Below are 19,121 nucleotides of genomic sequence, written 5' to 3'. Positions count from 1 at the left end.
TTAACTATTATGTGTAGTTATATTCATGCAGATATTCTACATGATTTCTACTTCCATAATATTTGCATAAGAAGGTTATAGTAACCACAACCCTCTTTCTATATATATTTGTGTATGCGTGTATATATTTGTTTAAAAAATTTTGCTTACCAAACTCCTCTGTCAGTTTTTGATATACAAAGCCATGCAAAACTTTATATTTGGGTTTTAGCCAGGGAAAATCAGTGCAAAAGATGGGAAAAATAAAAAATGGAATTTTTCAGGTGAAGGTCAAAGGAAGGTATGCATGCGTAACGTAATAGCTATTGGTTCATGTTTTAATTTTTAGCCTTGCAGCAAACGTTTTCATAGCTCAGTCATTGACGTCAAAGGAAAAAGTAAATTGTAAGCTAAACGTTTTGGTTTTGATTCTCAGTGGTGACGCACAAGTATTTTTTTTTTAACTTTTTAAATCATTACTATATATTGGGTCCAATATTATAATAAATATGAAATCTTCATTAATCAAAATATCATATTTAAGCATATTTTATGACTGAGCAATGCCAGGCAGCCTGCTAGTGTGTGTATATATATATATATATATATATATATATATATATATATATATATATATACTTGTATGTACAGTATACATTTAATTAACAATCATTATGAATTTTGGAATACAGCTGTTATGTGTAAAGTGTTCAAATGTGGGCTTTATTTAGTTTTCTAAAGAGGTAAAAAATGGTGTTGGGAACTCTTCTATACCTTTTCCAGTTCGAAATGGGAATAGTTCACTTCAAAATGGGAATAGTTCACTTCAAAATAAGAAATTTAAAATAAAAAAAATTTAATTTATAAATGTCTTTGGTGCTACAACAAGGCATTAATTTGTTACATTTTTTTTAGCTTAATGGTTAGGTCAACTGAAAACCGCAATAACAGGGGAAGTGCGAAAGCACATATCTTGGAGGTATATGGGATGGATGAAAATTGGAAAGCCCTAGCGGAAAATCTTTCTATTCTGAAAACCACCCTCTATCGCTAGATTAGTAAGGGAAGTCAACCTGATACAAGAGGAGGGTATAAAAATTGTAAGGTCAAACAGGTGCATTTGGATTTTATTCAAGCACTAGTGGATGAAAATTCTAGGATCACATTAAATGTGATCTGTGAAAGAATTGAAGCCCAGTTTGGGTTTAAATTGTCCAAATCTACAGTCGCGAAACATCTAGATATGATGACTTATACACTTAAATCTGTAAGATTTGTGCCCAAGATTGCAAATTCAATTGAGAATAAAAATAAACATAGTTTATTTTGTTCAAAATGATTGAATTACCAATCAACTGGAAAACCTATTTTATTTATGGATGAAATGAACTTTAATGTTCATATTTCCAGGAGAGATGGGCATTCTCTAAAGGGTAAGTGATATAACATAGTTTCAGCTGGTACTCAGGGTTCCAATATTCACATTATTGGATGTATTGGTCCCCATGGCCTCGTGTACTATGAAATTAAAAGAGGATCTTTTTGAAAGGAAAGCGCACAGTCTTGGATGTGAGAATGTTTGAGAGCTGCAAAGAGACAATATCAGGGTCCAGTTGTGATGGTTATTAACAATGCCCCATGTCACTCAAACATTGAAGAAGTTTTTAGTGAAGAATAATTTCTAGGATGTGAAGTGCTTAGGTTGGGACCATACAGTCCAATGTTTAATCCAATTGAACAAGTATGGTCTTTAATCAAAGCTTACGTCAAGCAGGAATTGGCTGCTAAAATTGTGAGTATTTTTACAATGGAGAAATGAACCAAACTATTTGCATTTGGAATTGGAAATTCACATTCAATGCTGCTAAGACTAAGCTTGTTTCCTTCAATAACTACAAGAAACCTTCTCTACCACCAATAGCAATGGCCAAGAACACATTGCCTGAAAGTACTTCTTTTAAACTCCTCGGCCTAACGTTTACAGGGAATATGAACTGGAATAGATACATTGAGAGCATTGCCAGGGCTGCTGCAAGGAAGGTTGGCTCTCTCTACCATGCTAGAAAACTACTTACGCCTGACAGTATCCTATACCTCTATAAGGCAACCATTCGCCCATGTATGGAGTACTGTTGTCACATCTGGGCTGGTGCATCTGCTGCTTGTCTCTCGCTCCTGGACATGGTTCAAAAGAGAGTCGCCAACCTGATAGGTCCTGAACTGTCATCTAGGCTTCAGCCTCTGTCCCATCGACGAGATGTTGCATCCCTCTGCCTGTTCTACAAATACTTTAATGGTGAATGCTCTGACGAACTGCAAACACTTGTACCTCCCCGACGTAACTACCCCCAACAAACCCGACAAGCTACTAAGTCTCATCCCTTTACAGTAGAGATCCCTAGGTGCAAGAAAGCCTTTTACTCCAATAGTTTCTTCCCCAGAACTGCGGGTCTTTGGAACTCCCTTCCGGGATTCTGCTTTCCCAACTGCAATGATATGCAGAAGTTCAAGTGTAATGTTAACAAACATATTTCTACTCATCTCCCTTCATAATGACCCCGCTAATTAAGTTCCTAATAGTAGCCCCCTGCTTTAAAGTGGCACTGTGCCTTGTTTGGGGTGAAAAAAAAAAAAAAAAAAAAAAAAAGGTGTTTGTTTGGGGTGAAAGTTGAATAATAAAAAAAAAAAAAGATACTTCCAATATTTTTATGATCAGAGGACAGAAAGAAATCAGCAAATTATTTCTTTCTATCCTTTGATAAGAATAGCATTCTTTGAAACTCCGCAGGATAAGGATTTTGTAAATTGTTTTTTGAAGTATTCACTCGAACAATAAATTTTGATTGTGAATTTCAACTTGCAGTTTTAATTTTCTTTCTCTTATAATAAGCTCTACTCTTTATTATTTATTGAGCTTTTTTATTCGGTTGGAATTGAATTATCTATATATGAATATTGGTATTTATATTAGATTGAATTTTACCATTGCTTATATCAGATAAACACTACATCCTTTTGATTTCATTACTCATATATATATATATATATATATATATATATATATATATATATATAAATTCCCTGCATACAATCTACACACTAATTATGTATAACTTTGTCACAAAATTATCCAATTTCTACACTACTCTATCAATATTACTGAAAAGTAATATTGTAGAATAGACCAATTCTAATCTGCTCTTACCCACATTGACTTTATTTGTACTTATTCAGTATGCATGAACTGATTTATACTTTTGCTCTCTCCCTCTCTTTCAATCTTTCTGTTCCACTTTCAATCTATCTATCTCTCTCTTTCTATCTCATTTCCTCTCCATCTCCATCTTTCGCTCTCTCTCTCTCTCTCTCTCCTTATCTGTTTCTTTCCTTATTTGAGTTGATATGAACCTACTGCCAGTGATGTCAACCTTACAAGTTGAAATTTTAATGAATTGTTTACTGTCTCTGTAGTGGAAAAGAGGATATGAACTATTTCAAATGTTTGGGACAGTGAAGGAAGCCATGTCAGGTTATGCAAATAATTAGTTTTGCTCAAACAGTGGCAGACAGACATCTGAAGAAACTATGCTAGTAATGGCTGATTATGTAATTAAAAAATTTTTTTTTTAACTCGTATTCACCTCAAGCAAGGTAAATTGTCACTGAGACATAAATGGCTACTGTGCATCAGGGACCATGCCTATAGAGACACTCTAAGTAGGGAGTTAAGCAGCAAGGTGTCTGTTCATATTACACTTAAGCTTCTGCATGTTATTACAGTCAGAAATCGGATACAGAGAAAGAATCGTTTTGAATTCAATATAAACATTTTGTGCAATCAGTTTTCAAGTGGTATGCTGTTCAAATTGGTGTTCATGAGAAAGTTATTTTGCAATGTATGTATGTTCATGTCCCATGGTAGATATTATTCTGGCAACCCATATTTGTAGCCAGTTTGGGGGAGTTACTTGCTTCAGTTGAGTTTTTCTTTCAATATTTCAGCAAAACTCCAAAAAGAACTTCAGCTTACTATGAGCCTTGTTCACTATCCTGTGGAAAAAAAATGGACAAAAGCAATGCTTTCATTGTTCATGTCTCATTTTTGAGCTAGTTACAAATCAAAAACTGTTCAAGCAAATTTCAATATAAAAAAGTATGCTTAATAATGTGAGACCATTTTCTCTTTGGCTTTGTAGGGACCATTTTTGCTTTCCTGTGTCATAAGTGGTGTCGTAAGTGCCCAAGTTTTATTTACAACTCTCTCTTCTTCTGTCTCTCTTGTTTTAAATCAAAATACGTTCATACAAATTTCAATAAAGAAAAAAAAAATGTTTGATAATGTGTGCCAATTTCTCTATCTCTTTTTAGGTTTGCTCATAAAACAAATGTTGCTTTTAGATGAAACCATGGAGAAAAAAGTGCTTAAAAAAACCAAGGGCATAATCTTCTATAGTGTACCTCATCGAGGCTCAACGCTTGCTACACTCTGGAGACAAGCTTGGTTCCTTCTGTATCCATCCATTGAAGTCAATGAGTTAGACCCAGGTTTGTTGCAACTTCTAATCTCTATTTTATTAGCTTTTCTTTTTTTACTTTAAAACTAAAGTAAATACAGAAATTTGTTTCCAAAATATATTACATACAACACTACATTTTTGGTTGATGCTATTGTTTGCATAATATTATTAAATAAATAGTATTTAGTTCATTAGTGCTGACACTTTTGCATTCTCACCAATAATAGAATTGGTACCAAACCCTGAAGTTTTAGCAGTGTCAGCAGAGGATCGCAAGTGATCAAAATAAGCCAATCTTCATGACAAATTTGTATTCCAACTGATAACCATGGAGACTTTACACAAGACTTCCTTAATCATCTGGCTCTGTTAATGATATATTACACCAGGGATCACCATAACTTGGCTTTACAAGAACTCTTCATTAGCATTATTTGAGGAAATGTTTTGAACCTGTTATCAACCTGCCAAATCAGCAAAATATCAGTTGAAGCTTTCTGATGATCTGTGTATAGGCCTTTTAAATTTGGCAATTGAAAAAGATTACGTAGAGTTTATTTCACCAAACGGAAAATTCAGAAAAGACAAAACTGAGACTACTACAACATTTAAACTTGTGCTTACCAAGAGGAAACATCATTAGCCCAAATCATGTCAGACTACTAAGCCAACAAGCCTTACAATTATGCAAAGGTCAAATCTGTACAGCAAACTCATGTCCATTACTTTGTGAGCAATATCTGTTTTTGTTTTACTCTCATTATTAACGATATTTCCTTTGTATTTATGTCCAGTGGCAAAATACAATGCACTTATAATAGAATACACACATTAATTTTTTTTCCAATAATATATTATTAATAAAACACAAACTGACTCTAATTGTTTAAAGTGAATTGTTTATTTTCTGGTTTATCTGTAATTTTGTTGTCTTTGAATTGTAATAAAATTTGTTAGATTTAAAAAAATTAACAACATTGATTTCTGGAGAAAAGGCATTTTTATGCATATATTACAATTGAAAACAACAATATTAATATGATTTTTCAAATTTGACATTTGGAAACAATGCATGACAAATTCCAATAAAAGATAAGAAATCTTATATTGTAATAAAATAACCAGTTAGTAATCAAAATCTACTCGGTGTTAAAATATACTGGCACCTAAGTATCATATAGTTTAGCCCACACAGCACTAAAACACACATCACAGTCGATTTTTATCATTGATAGCTTTCTTTTTACAAAATCAGTATTTAATTTTAGTTCGTCAGTTTTTTTTTGTGGATTGTTGAAGCGCATTGTTAAAGAACAAAAAAATATTCAATTTAATTTTTTCCAGAAAATAATTTGACTGGATTGGAATTATTTTCATAGTGATGCCATCTTAAAAAAAGGGACATAACTCTCATGAACACAGTTACTTTACCGTTTGGAATAAAAATAATATTTTTCAAAAAATTAGTTTTAAAAATGAAAACAAATAAAGTCAAAACATTATTAGGATCTGTACAGCTAGTATTGTTATATAGAGGACAGGGCTGTCTAACTCGAGGTGTTATGCTTTCACTTGCCAATGGTTGTATAAATCCTTTATACACCGGTGTTGCCGTTATGGACTTAAGTTCTTGATAGTCTGTAAATGAAACATTCAGATGCTGATGTTAGTTTATAAGAAGATTTAACAATTTAGATAACTTGAACCATTGATAAACCCAGGGTATCTGTGTGTGTGGAGGGGTACAAAGAAGTTAACATACAGACTGACACATTATAGTGAGAGAGAATGGTAAACAGTTGCTACATTGTACGTAACTACTCTCACTCTCATTGAAGAATAGCTACATTTTACATCCATTTGTTTAAATGGTCAGCAAAAAAAGAGACTGGAAAAAAAAAACATGGCCAGAAGTCATGTGGCTTCATCAACTTCCATTTTGAGGTTACCTCTGACATTTAAGGTACTATTAAAACTCTTCCTTCAAAACATTGTCCTTGCGATGTAACAGAGGGTTTTAGAGTTAACATAATAACTTTGGCTAAAAGGATGTCTGGGTAGAGATAAGATTGTTAAAATAGAAATTAGTACAAGGGTTTTTCCAAAAGTAAAGCCTATTTTTTTCTTTTTTAACTCAAAGTTGAAGTGCTATGAAGACAGGAGTGGTACCATTAAAGCAAGCAACCTTTTGTGCTCTACGGTTTATTTATCTATGTAGTCACCATTTAGCCAGGAATTCAATGACGCATCTCTGCTTCTGATGCATGTCTATGATATGATAGGGGTTGCTTTCATAGAGTCTCACATCATCAATATCTGCAATAAAGAGATGAAACTTACAGGTCATGAATGCATAAGTTCAGTCATCATAACAATGCAATTTACAATCTACTTTGATCCATTCAGGTGGAATAAAAAATAGGAAGCAATACCCACTAGCAAAAAATTAATCTTTTAGCAAATTCTGTTGACTATTTTCCAGACTCTTTGGCGCTTAGTCTTTTGTTATTCTCATAACAAAAACTTTTAATATCTTCATTTTAATGTGAACTGAACATCTAATTTTGGTAGATTTAATTATTAGTTAAATACCCAAATCCCAGGTGGTTTTAATGGAAGACATTGTTGTACATTTTCCAGTGGGCATCAGAATTTTGATAGACTTTTCTTGGTGGAAAAAATAAATGGTAATGTAGCAGAAGAACCAGTACATCAACTGAGTGTTTAATCTTGTTGAGGAGATCCTTGGTTTTCATAAGGTGGTTCTCTTGGGTCTTGGTGGTGAGTAGTTGGCTCTTGTCAAAGATCCTTGTTTAGCGCTTTTCTTGTAGTCACCCTTTTTGATGCTCATCTCTCTTTCCAAAGTCTGCATTGCCTTGCCTGGATCTTGCGATATCTTTTCTTTATTTTTAGCTTTTCAATGAATTTTCATTTTAGGCTCAGTCAGATGGCTTGCTATGATCTTTTCTGCTAGCCATTGCCTCCACATCTCCATTGCAATTTTCCAGCTCGCATCTCGCAGCCTTCAAGGTATTCAAAGAGCACTGAACTGCAACTAAGCTTTCCAAATTTTTTAATCTGGCATAAATCATCGTGATGCAGGTCAATCTCTTCCAGTATTCTGGTGTTTTCAAGTTGTCCATGATCTCCGGCTCTCAGATCGACTAATAGTATACAGAAGCAGCTACCTGCTTCATTTTATCACAATTAAATACTTTAAATGGTTTTGAAATGAATGTCAAAAAATGTTAAAATTTGTCTTGAAAGAAATAGTGTCATCCAGAACTAAATCTAAAGACATAAATTTAATTTGATTTGGTATTAAATGAACTGAAAAAGGATATGTCATAAAAAAAAGGTTTAGAGAAAAATGTGTTTGTTAAAGAACACTCTTTTTCTTTCAAAGAATAATGTTTTTAAAAAAAAATCTTTTCAAAGAATCCAGCTTGCTTTGACATTAAATGACCTGAAAAAGGTTGATATTGTTATGAAAGAGATAGAACAGAATAAATTATCTTATATCAATCTAGTTATCTATCTAACTTTGTAGTTATTTATCTATCTATCGATCTAGCTATCTGTCCATCTCAATCTATCTAACTGGAGAGGTAGACAAGAGATGGCTATGATGATGTTTTCATAAAACCTGTCAAAATATAACAAAACTAGATCATAGACAAGTTTACTGGAAGGTATGAGATCAGAGGAGTTGGAACTTGGAATTGAAGCAGAGCGGTTGGGCTTTACGGTTGTCTTTCCTCCCCACTTGGGAGGGAGTTACGTGTCTCTCAATATCCACTGTTAAGACCACAAGCAAAGAAACTCACTTTCCATTTTCATCTACGCGACATCCTGGAAAGTGAAATAAAAACTAATATGAAAACCACTCATCATCTTGGAGTCAATGTGTTTCGTCCAAAAGGCTCCAGCCCCCTCTAAGAACAAGATGAAGTCAGGATGGACCAGATTCAGTGAGCAGAGAAGATAAAGGTATGTCGAAGGTACATATAGGACACATACACGCACGCATATGAACATTAGACGATCCCAAAACGTAAAACGTGTTCAAAAAGTGAAGAACCACTAATAGACATTTAGTAACACATTTAGGACACGTCACAAACACGAAACATATGCACTCGTTTACATAGGTGTCATTCATAACGTAACAATATGCTGTAAAACAAACAAATCATAGCTTGGTATATTTTTTTTTTTATTTCTAAGTTTTTAGTCCAACATTTCCATAAAATTCTGTCGTGATGGTTATTGTTATTATGTTGCATTCTTATTGCTTTCATATTTCAGACTCTTTGCTATTACGAACACTTCACAAAAACTTCCAAGAGTTGATTGTTGAAAGTGACATTGAATGTGTCAGCTTTGGTGAATTGCAAAAAACTCCATTAGGAATGCGTCTTCATGCACTTATTGTTCCTCCTCATTCAAGTGGTGAGCATATTTCAATCATTCAGGTCAACAATTTTCATGAAAACAACACTATTTTTACTTGATGTATCTACTTGTAATTACTTTCATTTTTTTTTTTTTTTTTTTTTTTTTGTACATTAACTTCTTTCTTTTGTCTATTTTCTTAATTAATTTCTTGTTCAAAAATAATTTTCATTTTTGGAAAAATAATTCAATTAAAAAATTGGAATGCAGATCCAGAATTCAACTTAATTAAAAAAAAAAAAATACAGAAAAATCTTTGATGTATACATTCATCACAGAATAAAAATTCCATATTCCAAAAATTATGTAAATTGATCAAGTAATTCTTTTTTTATATATTATATATATATATATATATATATATATATATATATATATATATATATCTTATGAAATGTTCAACTTGAAAACTGTACGTTAAATGAAAGGTTCCATTTGAAATTCTATTAAGATTCTCGAGTTTGACAGAAAGAGTCCGAAGTTTGACAAGATACACCTGAAGAAGGCCAGAGGTTACATCAGCCAAACTGTTGTAATAATAACACTCAAAATAAGAACAGGAGTTCAAATAATTCAAATGATATGAAAAAAAAATAGTTTGTATTTTCCTGATAAAAACTTTTATATGGGTCAAAAATTACAATATAAATAAATATGTTTGTAAAAAAACAAAATCTGCATTTTGACTAGCCCTAAAATTGTTGCATTACAATGAAATATCCTTTTGTTAAGAACGGTCCTTTATCTCATTTTTTAAATGAATTATTTATGGTATAATTATATTCATTGAATAAAATTGCTTAAAAAAATAAAATACCTTAAAAAGAAGTTAATTTAAAAAGTTAGATATACAAATATTTACAGATAGACTTTTAATCTTCAGTGAGACTGACTAACAGATTGACCAACAAAACCGGTTAAAGATATATTAAAAAAATAAAAACATTACTCACATAATTGAACATTTCCAAAATAAGTCAGATTGAAAGGAGAATGGATATTCTTAAAAGGTGCATTTAGTAACGGATCCCATTTTTTCTAGTATATTACATATCAAGAAGAGAGTAAGAGTAAATTTACTGAGCACATATGCAAACAAATGAATCTCAATTGCTTTAATAAAATATCTGAAAAATCATGCAATTTTCCAATTTTTAAGATTTTTGCATCGATTTACAAAACTGATTCTTATTGAATATCTCTTGACTGACTGAAAACTAAATCCATCTTTATTAGTGCTAACGGCCTTGTTTCTTTTCTTTTTTACAGATCCTGGGTTTGGTGCCTTTTACACAATTGAAGCAAACCATTTGACAATATGCAAACCTATGACTCATAAATCACTATTGTATGTGGTCACCTTGCAGTACATTCAAAACTGGGCAAACCAGACTTTGGTAGAAAGTGTCATGAAAGCAGGCCTGAGTATAGAGGATCAAGTGGCCAACTTAGTTTAGATTTGAATCATCTAATCCAACAGGAACAAATCATGGCTGAATGTTAAATCAGTTTCAGTCAGAAAGGCAGGGCAGAGTATTGAGTATCAAGTGGTTTAAATTTGTGCCGTCTTATTCAACATAATCAAATCATAGCTTAAAGTTAAAGCAGTTTCAGTTTTGGATCAATTTGAGCTGTGCTTTCCTCTTTGTTGTTTTATGTCCCTATTTTATTCTGTACATTTTTTTATCATCAACAGATGCAATCAAATTGAATGCATTTCATCAGTGGTTTCATGAAATATTTGAACCCTGAAGATATTTTTATGTCATTTAAAAACTCGGAAAAGCTGTTTGAAGAGGAAGAAAAATATTTAAGCTGGAAGTAAGAATCTCAACAAACTTGTAAACATCAACTGCTTTCATAAGTACTGTTTCTTTTGTGTATTTAAATTCCAAAAATGCTTCCAATGTAAAAATATCAGCAAAGATTGTGTAAAAGATTTTATCATTTTTGTAATTCAGTTTGTATCATATGCAATAATTTCTTGAGAAAAAAAGTTTTCAACATATTTATTAGAGGGTGGAAACAAAGGAAAACAATCAAAATAAAGGCAACAAAATGCTAGGGTTGAACTAGAAAAACAGCAAAAAGAGGGCGGTTCCTGAGTCTGTTTGACAAAGCTTCACCAGCCATTATTGAACTGCCAAATTAGAGATTTATAAAGTTTAAATGTAGCTCAAAGTTGAAACTTCTTTTAATGAACAGGTATGCTGAGTCACCTGCTGCTTTCGCATATCATTTTCATACATAGATCTAACAATCTCTATATAAATAGAGAATATTTTATATGTGATCTATTTGCCAGAATAGACACAATTAAGTTCAATATGAGAATTGAAAAAAAAGTACAATGCTAAATACATAAATTGAATCTCAATTATTTTTAAATATTTTATTCTTTCAAGACATTTGATGAACGAATGGAAATGTAAAAATATAAAGATAAACATACAAGTTGATGTGTATATATTATTTCTTTAATTAACTGGTAAAATAGATTTTAAAATATCTCAGCTGTGCTCAAGGCATACTTGCTTAACCTACTCTAGTTCTGTTGTGTGTAGCATGCTGCCTGGTGTTGCCTGGTCATAAGATATGCTTAAATAAGATTTTTATTCATGCAGATTACGTATTTATGATTATTATAGAGACAATCCTCTATTGATTATTATATTGAACCTAATATATAGTAGTGAGATAAAAACTAAAAAAACATATATATATATATATATATATATATATGACTTGGGTGTCATCAGCTAGAATCAAAACCAAAACATACAACTCTACCCTCATTCCTTAGCTTCTGAGCCACGCCCATATGCTTATATATATATATATATATATATATATAAAAATTCATCTGTCATCCCTTTTTAAAAGATAGAATCATCCATCATCAAAGACAAGATTCAAGCAAGGGCAGCAAGATGGTTCAGTTTTATAATATATATATATATATATATATATATATATATATATATATATATATATATATGTATATATATAGTAATTTATAAAATAAGAGAAGCATATAAAAACGATAAACAACCACAGAATTCTCGCATAAGCCTGAAGAGTCCTAGAGTGGATTCAGTGTAGCTTAATCGCCATATATATTTTATAAATTACTGACTAGCTCTACCTACGTATTGAGCACTTTTGAAGTAAATACTTAAAGTCTACGCATAAATCTATACTTTCATATATTAATTTTATGTGAGTAAATTAAGTAGTTAGATATATATATATATAGAGAGAGAATAAATAATAAAAAACTATATTCCAAAATTCATGATGTTGACCATCTTATAATTTATTCCTTTAATTCAGTTAACTTATACAATTCTGGGCAGTATCTGTTTCATAGTACAAAATCAATCACTTAATTATTATATCAGTCAGTGAATCTATTATGCCCTTAACTCATCAGAAAAAATAGCACAATCAATCCGTCAAAAGGAAATGAAGTGTGATTTGACATGATTAAAATCCGAAAATTGGAAGAGAAGCTGCATATACCTTTAATATGTTTCCATTACGCCATTGTGTATAAGTCAACTGAATTAAAGGAATAAGATGGTCAACATCATGAATTTTGGAATATAGTTTTTTTTGTTATTTATTCTCTATATTGCTCTGTAATTACATTGAGCTTCTCAAATAAGGATTGGTATATATTATAAGAAGACATATTTCTACAGAAATATATATATATATATATATATATATATATATATATATATATATATATGGCGATTTACAGACCCTATTTATTTTTAAACAATAAATTAAACAAATAAGATGTCTGAAGTAAGTCACACTCGGCCTATCATTTGAAGATTCTAAAAACCATTTACATTAAATCTTTGAGACCTTTTCTTTGCAAACAAAAAAAAAATCTCCTTGGACTTTATGTGGTTTCTATTTGATTCCTTCTTTATATTTTTACCTTTCCCTCTCTATAATCTTCATATTATTGTTTTTTTCTCTTAATTATAATGCTAACCTCAGTTTAGCTCTATTGAGCAATGTTCAAAGCTTTCTAGCTAATCCTTTCAGTCATTTTATTTTTAATTTTTTAATTCATTATGTTTAAAAGTAACTACGGTCTTTATTTAGCCATATTGAAATTTTGTACCACAAAAAAAAATAATATAATAATAAAAAAATATATAATTACATTAGTTAGTACTAATGTGACAGCCTATCTCAGAGAGTCGTCATTGCTGAAATGATACCCTCAGGAACATAGATGCGGTTATTTGGCAGTTGAAATGTGAAACACTTGGTGGAAATGGTATGCATGCGTGAGTCCTTCACTGTAGTGTAGGACCAAGGGCAATATAAATTAAAGGGTTGATTGACAACATCTGGTTTTATGGGCATGTTCAACATTGGTGTGACTCCATTATGGTCTCTTTATATGAGGGCAAAGGGAGGAAAGATGAGTGTTGAAACTATTGAAGCATCTCTCTTTTGAATGGAACAGGAAAGGTACTTATCAGGATCCTGTTGAATCGCCTAAATTCCTACATCTGTCTTTTTGTGCTTCCTGAGTCAGTGTGGCTTTAGAAGTAAGAGTACCACTGATATGATTTTTACAGTACGTCAAATGTAGGAAAAGTGTATTGAATTTCAGGTCTTTTTTCATCTAACAAAAGCATTTGATGCAGTTAATCAGAATGTGTTGTGGAAGATATTGGATAAGTTTGGATGTGCTCCTAACTTTGCTGGACTCCTTTGTGAGCTGCAAGACAATATGAACACATATGTCAACTGCAATGGTTGCCTCTCTAAACCCATTGCAGTTGACAGTGATATTAAACAGGGTGATATACCTGCACCTACTTTGTTTTCTGTCTTTTTTGCTGTAACTTTATCATTGGCTTTCAATAACTGTGATAACATTTGAGGGATGATCATTGAATGCTTAGATAAGTAGATGTATTAAAGAGGTTGGTGTGTCTTGATCATTGTGAAAAGCAGGTACGGCCACCAAATGATACTAAACAAAGATATCTGTGTATTAAACCTGTGTTGCATTAACTGATATGCGCCTCTGAGACATGGTCCACTTACAGTGCTCATATTCGCCTGCTAGAGCCTTTTCAACAGAATTGCCTTAGACACTTGCATCTATTGGGGTAGCTTTACCGCTGACACCAGAGTGTTGGAGCGAGCTGTTATACCAAGCACTGAGTCTCATATAAACACAGACTTTGTTGGACTGATCATCTTGTTCATCTTTCTGATAACTCACTGCTGATTTATGGCAAACTGACTGAGTATACTCAGCCACAGCACAAACCACATAAGCCATTTAAAGATTGAGAGAATCTTTGAATGGCTTATGTGGTTTGTGATTTGAAGTGCTTTGGAATTGATGTTAGAAGATGGGGGGGGGTCTGTACACAAGTTAAGGTGGAGAAAACCGACTTTTGAAGGCAACAAGCTTTTTCAAAAGAATAGGACAAAAGAAAAGAATTTTTAATGCACTACTTATACGTAACAAACAAGAAAATTAATGAAAATAAAAATGGAATAAATTGCAATATTTATTAACCCATCAAATAGTCAAAAAAACAAATCAAAATAAAGAATAATCCTCATATATATTTATTATATAATTTATGTATATATTATATATATTACAGAGTGGTGCAAGTCTGAACGGTGCTTATACATCCAAAACTACATGAAAATCGCATTAACAAATAAAAAATCTTTGATATACTTATGTATCGGGCAAAAATAACTATCCTTTCTCAAAATTAGGAAAAATTATCAAGTAGAATTTTAATCAAAAATAAAATTCAGTTTTATATTTTTCTAATCCATTGGTAAGAGTACAAGTAATTTTGAAGAGTTATATAAAACAGAAGATAAATCTGTCATTTCAGCAAATGTCAAAATTGTTAGGTGAAAGTTCAGGTTAAAAATGTCCCCTCTTTCCTACTAAATAAATCTGATTTATTTTATTTAATATTAAAAAAAAAACATTGTTTTATTAGTTGCTTTGATTTTTAAATTTAGTTGTGTATTTTATGGTTTATTTCTGGCATTATTTGTCTTCCAATCAGGATATATATATTTGCTATGCATGCAACATTGATAGATTTACTTAAGAAATTCTTTTTTTATATATTTTCAAAATAGCTAAGAAAAGAGCAGGTTCATTTTCATGTACTATCTTCTGTGAAGATCTTTCAACTACAAGGTGAACATTTTCTCTCAAAAAATGCCAACCAGGGAATTGTTAATAAAATCCACAATCCTTTCTTAATTTTAACCATATTTGTACAAATAAACCCCAATCTATTCCTGATCTGTACACCACGTTTCAATCATAAATATCCAACTCTGAAACAATACATATTTTGAACTATCAGAACTCAGCTAAACACCTAAACTCTGTAGTATCTTCAAGTACACAATGAACCCTCCAAAAGTACCATCCATAAAATGGCTAGTAAAATTTATAATATCTCTACAATCCAAACTCATTTGGTACAAATAAACTTTTAGCTATGTCTAACTTGTCCACCAAATTTCAGTTATGAATCTCCAGCAATCTTTACTTTACCACCATTCAATGAGAAGCACAACTGGATTAAACATGCAGAATTTTCAATAACTCTGATAGACTCCTCACTTGGCACTACCCTGATTTTAGCTTTGATGGCCCCTTTTTAGTTCAGTAATATTCCAGGAATTGTTTTAATATTATATTTGAGATGACCACACAAATAAAAATCTTGGGTGGTTATGGTCTAATCAGTGTGAAACCTGTTCAGGATCATGTTTTCTCTTGATGAGACTATCACAAAAGTTTTCTCCTCATATTGAACAATGATAAAACAGAAAAATGTGTGACATTTATGGCTGAAACTTGGTGAACAAGTCAGGCATAAAATGAAGTTTATTTGTACCAAATACGATTGGATTACAAAAAGGATTGTTAATTTTATTAACGATTGATGATAGGTGGCATTTTTAGTGGATCAACCAGCAACATACATGAAAAGAGTTATGTTAAAATGTAAGTGCACTTGAACATGACAGTAAAATTATATATTAGTAATAATTAATGTATAATTTTACTAAATTGTTTAAGATCTTAAGAATTAACATTCATTGGAGTATTGTGCTTAGAATTCAAGTATAATTGAACAGGAGAGTAAAAGTATTCATTAATATTTAAAGAAATATATTCATTAATATTAAAAAAATATATTTATTAATATTAAAAAATATTCATTAATATTTTAAATATATTCACTAATATTGAAAAATATATATCCTTTAATATTTAAATAAATACATTCATTAATATTAAAAAATATAAATCTGTTAATATTTAAAAAAATGTTTTTAATATTTTCAAAACTATATTCAACAATATTAAAAATACATACATTAATATTAAAAAATATATTCATTAATATATATATATATATATATATATATATATATATATATTTATTAATATTTAAAAAAAAATATATTCATTAATGTTTAATGTTGTTTAATTCTTCCACTGAATGTTAGTTGTGTTGAAGTGTAATGGTCATTTATCTTGCTGGATATGAAGCGAAACAAACAAGTTTTCACTTCAGTAAATATGAAGAATATATTAAAGATGATGAATTGAGAGAGAAGCTGAAACTGAAAATCCTATGGAGTTTGAAATGATGAAGCGTGGTTAATAATAACATTTATTTGGTGTGTGAAATGAAACAGATGTACAATCATGTATAATTAATTGCAAGAAAGAGCAAGAGTGTGTCTGTGGAAAGGCAATGTTTGTCTATTTCCAGAAATCTGAAGACAAACAACCAATTTGCACTTGAGTAAATGCAAACAATGTATTACAGATGCTGAATTGAGAGAGAAGTTAAAACTGAAAATTCTTTGAAGGCCGAGTGTGATGAAACAATCCAACATGCTTAACAATAGTAAAATTTATTTGGAGCGTGATGTGAGAAAGATGCTGTATGTATATAAATATATATTTTGTATATTGAATTTATCTAAAAAGTATTGCAAAGCAAAAAAAAATAACATCTCTCTCTTTCTATACATATGCATATATATATATATATATATATTTTTTTTTTTTTTGCTTTGCGATACTTTTTAGATAAATTCAATTATATATACGAAAGTACATTTTTACTTAAATACGAGTTGGAAATAATTTTCCCTTTAACCAATTTTGGTATCCTCAAATGGGGAGCGGCATATGTATTATTTTTTAAATTAAATTATATTTTAAAAATAATATATATATAAAATTGAGAAAGAAAAGGAATTGTTGAAGTTTGGGTAAAAAAAAAAAAAAATTGCCTCGCTCTCTAGTATGTGTAAGCTCACATACTGTCATGTCAGCCAAACTCTGTAAAAGAGAATGAATGTTTGTTCACCTTGAGTGTTTTTTTTATGGAAGAGCATGAAAGCTAGTCACATGGCTGACATTATACATTCAAAGCTTTATAGTAGATATTCAAACTTATGCTAGCTTTGCATTAAGATATGCTTGAGTTGAAAGAAGATCTTATTAAAAATAAACCCTCTGCTTCTTATTAGCATTTTTATTTTATTTTGTACTCCTCCACATTTTATGTGCTAATGATGTGGTAGTACATTTATTTATTGAACTTGTCCACATTCATGTAAACTTAATCTTTCATCAATAATTTATTAGATAAAAGCTAATCATTGTTTGAATGTTGAAATTCAAAAAATTAATCATGTTCTTAATTTGTGTGCGTCTACAACTTCAATTGTAACAAGGTGACGAATAAAAACTTGAATCTGAATAATGATTTCGGATTGTGTAAAAATTTGGTAAATTTTAGAATAACATTTTAATCGATAAAATTTGCTCAATTAAAATTTTTAAAAATCGATTTTTTTTTATATTTCAATTCTGAAATAAATATTAGAATTATTTATTCATTTATTTTCAATTCTAATTTAAAAAAAAAAAATTTTATTAAGCAAAATTTGATCTTCCTTCATTTTAATCTCGGTGATAAAATTGTTTTTAACATTTTTTATTGTGTTTTTAAAAATATTTGTTTTAATTTAAAAATATGGATTGTTTACAAAATTAAAATAATTTTTTTGGTTTCATTAATTTTATTCTGATTTGTTGTTATTTCCGCTAAGGAGGTTATGTTTTGACTGGTATCTATTTATTTGACCATCTATTAATCATTTCTCATTCATATAAAATCCCGGCTTCATAAAAAAGAAATATATATATATATATACCCGATATCTACTTATGTCAAAGATAAAATGATCCAATTGTAAGGATAATCTGTTACAAATGTTAACTACTGTTTCTCCATGTAGAGTGAAAGAATCACTCAAACTCATATTGTGAAAATAAACTGTTTTATTACATTGTTTAGTCTGTCTTTATTAATATGTGAGCAAGAGTATTCAATATTTGATTTGTCTGGTGTCAAAGAGAAAAGAAGCTGATGCAATTTTTATACGATTCTTTCTTTATTTTTTTACTTTTTTATTTTTCTTATTATTCTCATATTAGTTTTTTTTATTTTTTGTATTATTCTCATATTAGTTTTTTTTTTATTTTTTGTATTATTCTCATATTAGTTGAGGTTTTTTCTTTTTTTTTTTTTTTTCTTTTTTTTTCACAACGTTTCGACCGATGTAACCTCCAGCCATCTTCAGGTGTATTCACACTGGATGTTATTGTTGAATAGTGAAAAAATGTTTGGTTTATGGACCTGAATTTATTAATAATAATGTGGAATGGTTTATGGATCCGAATTTATTAATTGCAAAATTAAAAAAAAAAAAGACTTGGCACTATTTACATTTTAATTTTTTAATGGCTGTGTTCGTTGGGAAAGCAAATAAATCAAACATTTTTTCACTATTCACCAATAACATCCAAATATGAATGCATCTGAAGATGGCCGGAGATTACATCGGCCGAAATGTTGAGAGAAAAAAAAACAACTAAGGTGAGAAAAATAATACAAAAAATAATTATAAATCCTCATCTCCAAAATCTACAGATTCTTTCTTTCTTTTTTTTTTCTGTGCATGTGAACATAGGTTTGTAAGTATTTCATCTGAAGAACTACATTTTCATCTATCTATGTAGCTATATCTGTATGATTAGATGTA

The 19,121-nt window shown here is 30.4% G+C and overlaps 1 protein-coding gene across 1 annotated transcript in view; it reads left to right on the top strand.

Annotated features, from left to right (window-relative positions):
* Positions 1-10,947, top strand: part of LOC145283659 (protein SERAC1-like) — a 65,152-nt gene extending 54,205 nt beyond the window's left edge. Inside the window, exons 15-17 of the mRNA XM_080132657.1 lie at positions 4,348-4,524; positions 8,805-8,948; positions 10,221-10,947. Coding sequence (XP_079988783.1) covers positions 4,348-4,524; positions 8,805-8,948; positions 10,221-10,408 — 509 coding nt within the window. The 3' untranslated portion in view covers positions 10,409-10,947. The remainder of the gene's footprint in view (positions 1-4,347; positions 4,525-8,804; positions 8,949-10,220) is intronic.
* Positions 10,948-19,121: the final 8,174 nt, after the last annotated feature.

This window comes from Euprymna scolopes, chromosome 8 (genome assembly GCF_053919585.1).
Source record: "Euprymna scolopes isolate OS-2025 chromosome 8, ASM5391958v1, whole genome shotgun sequence".
NCBI lineage: Eukaryota > Metazoa > Mollusca > Cephalopoda > Sepiida > Sepiolidae > Euprymna > Euprymna scolopes.
This window is presented reverse-complemented; position numbering and strand designations above follow the sequence as displayed.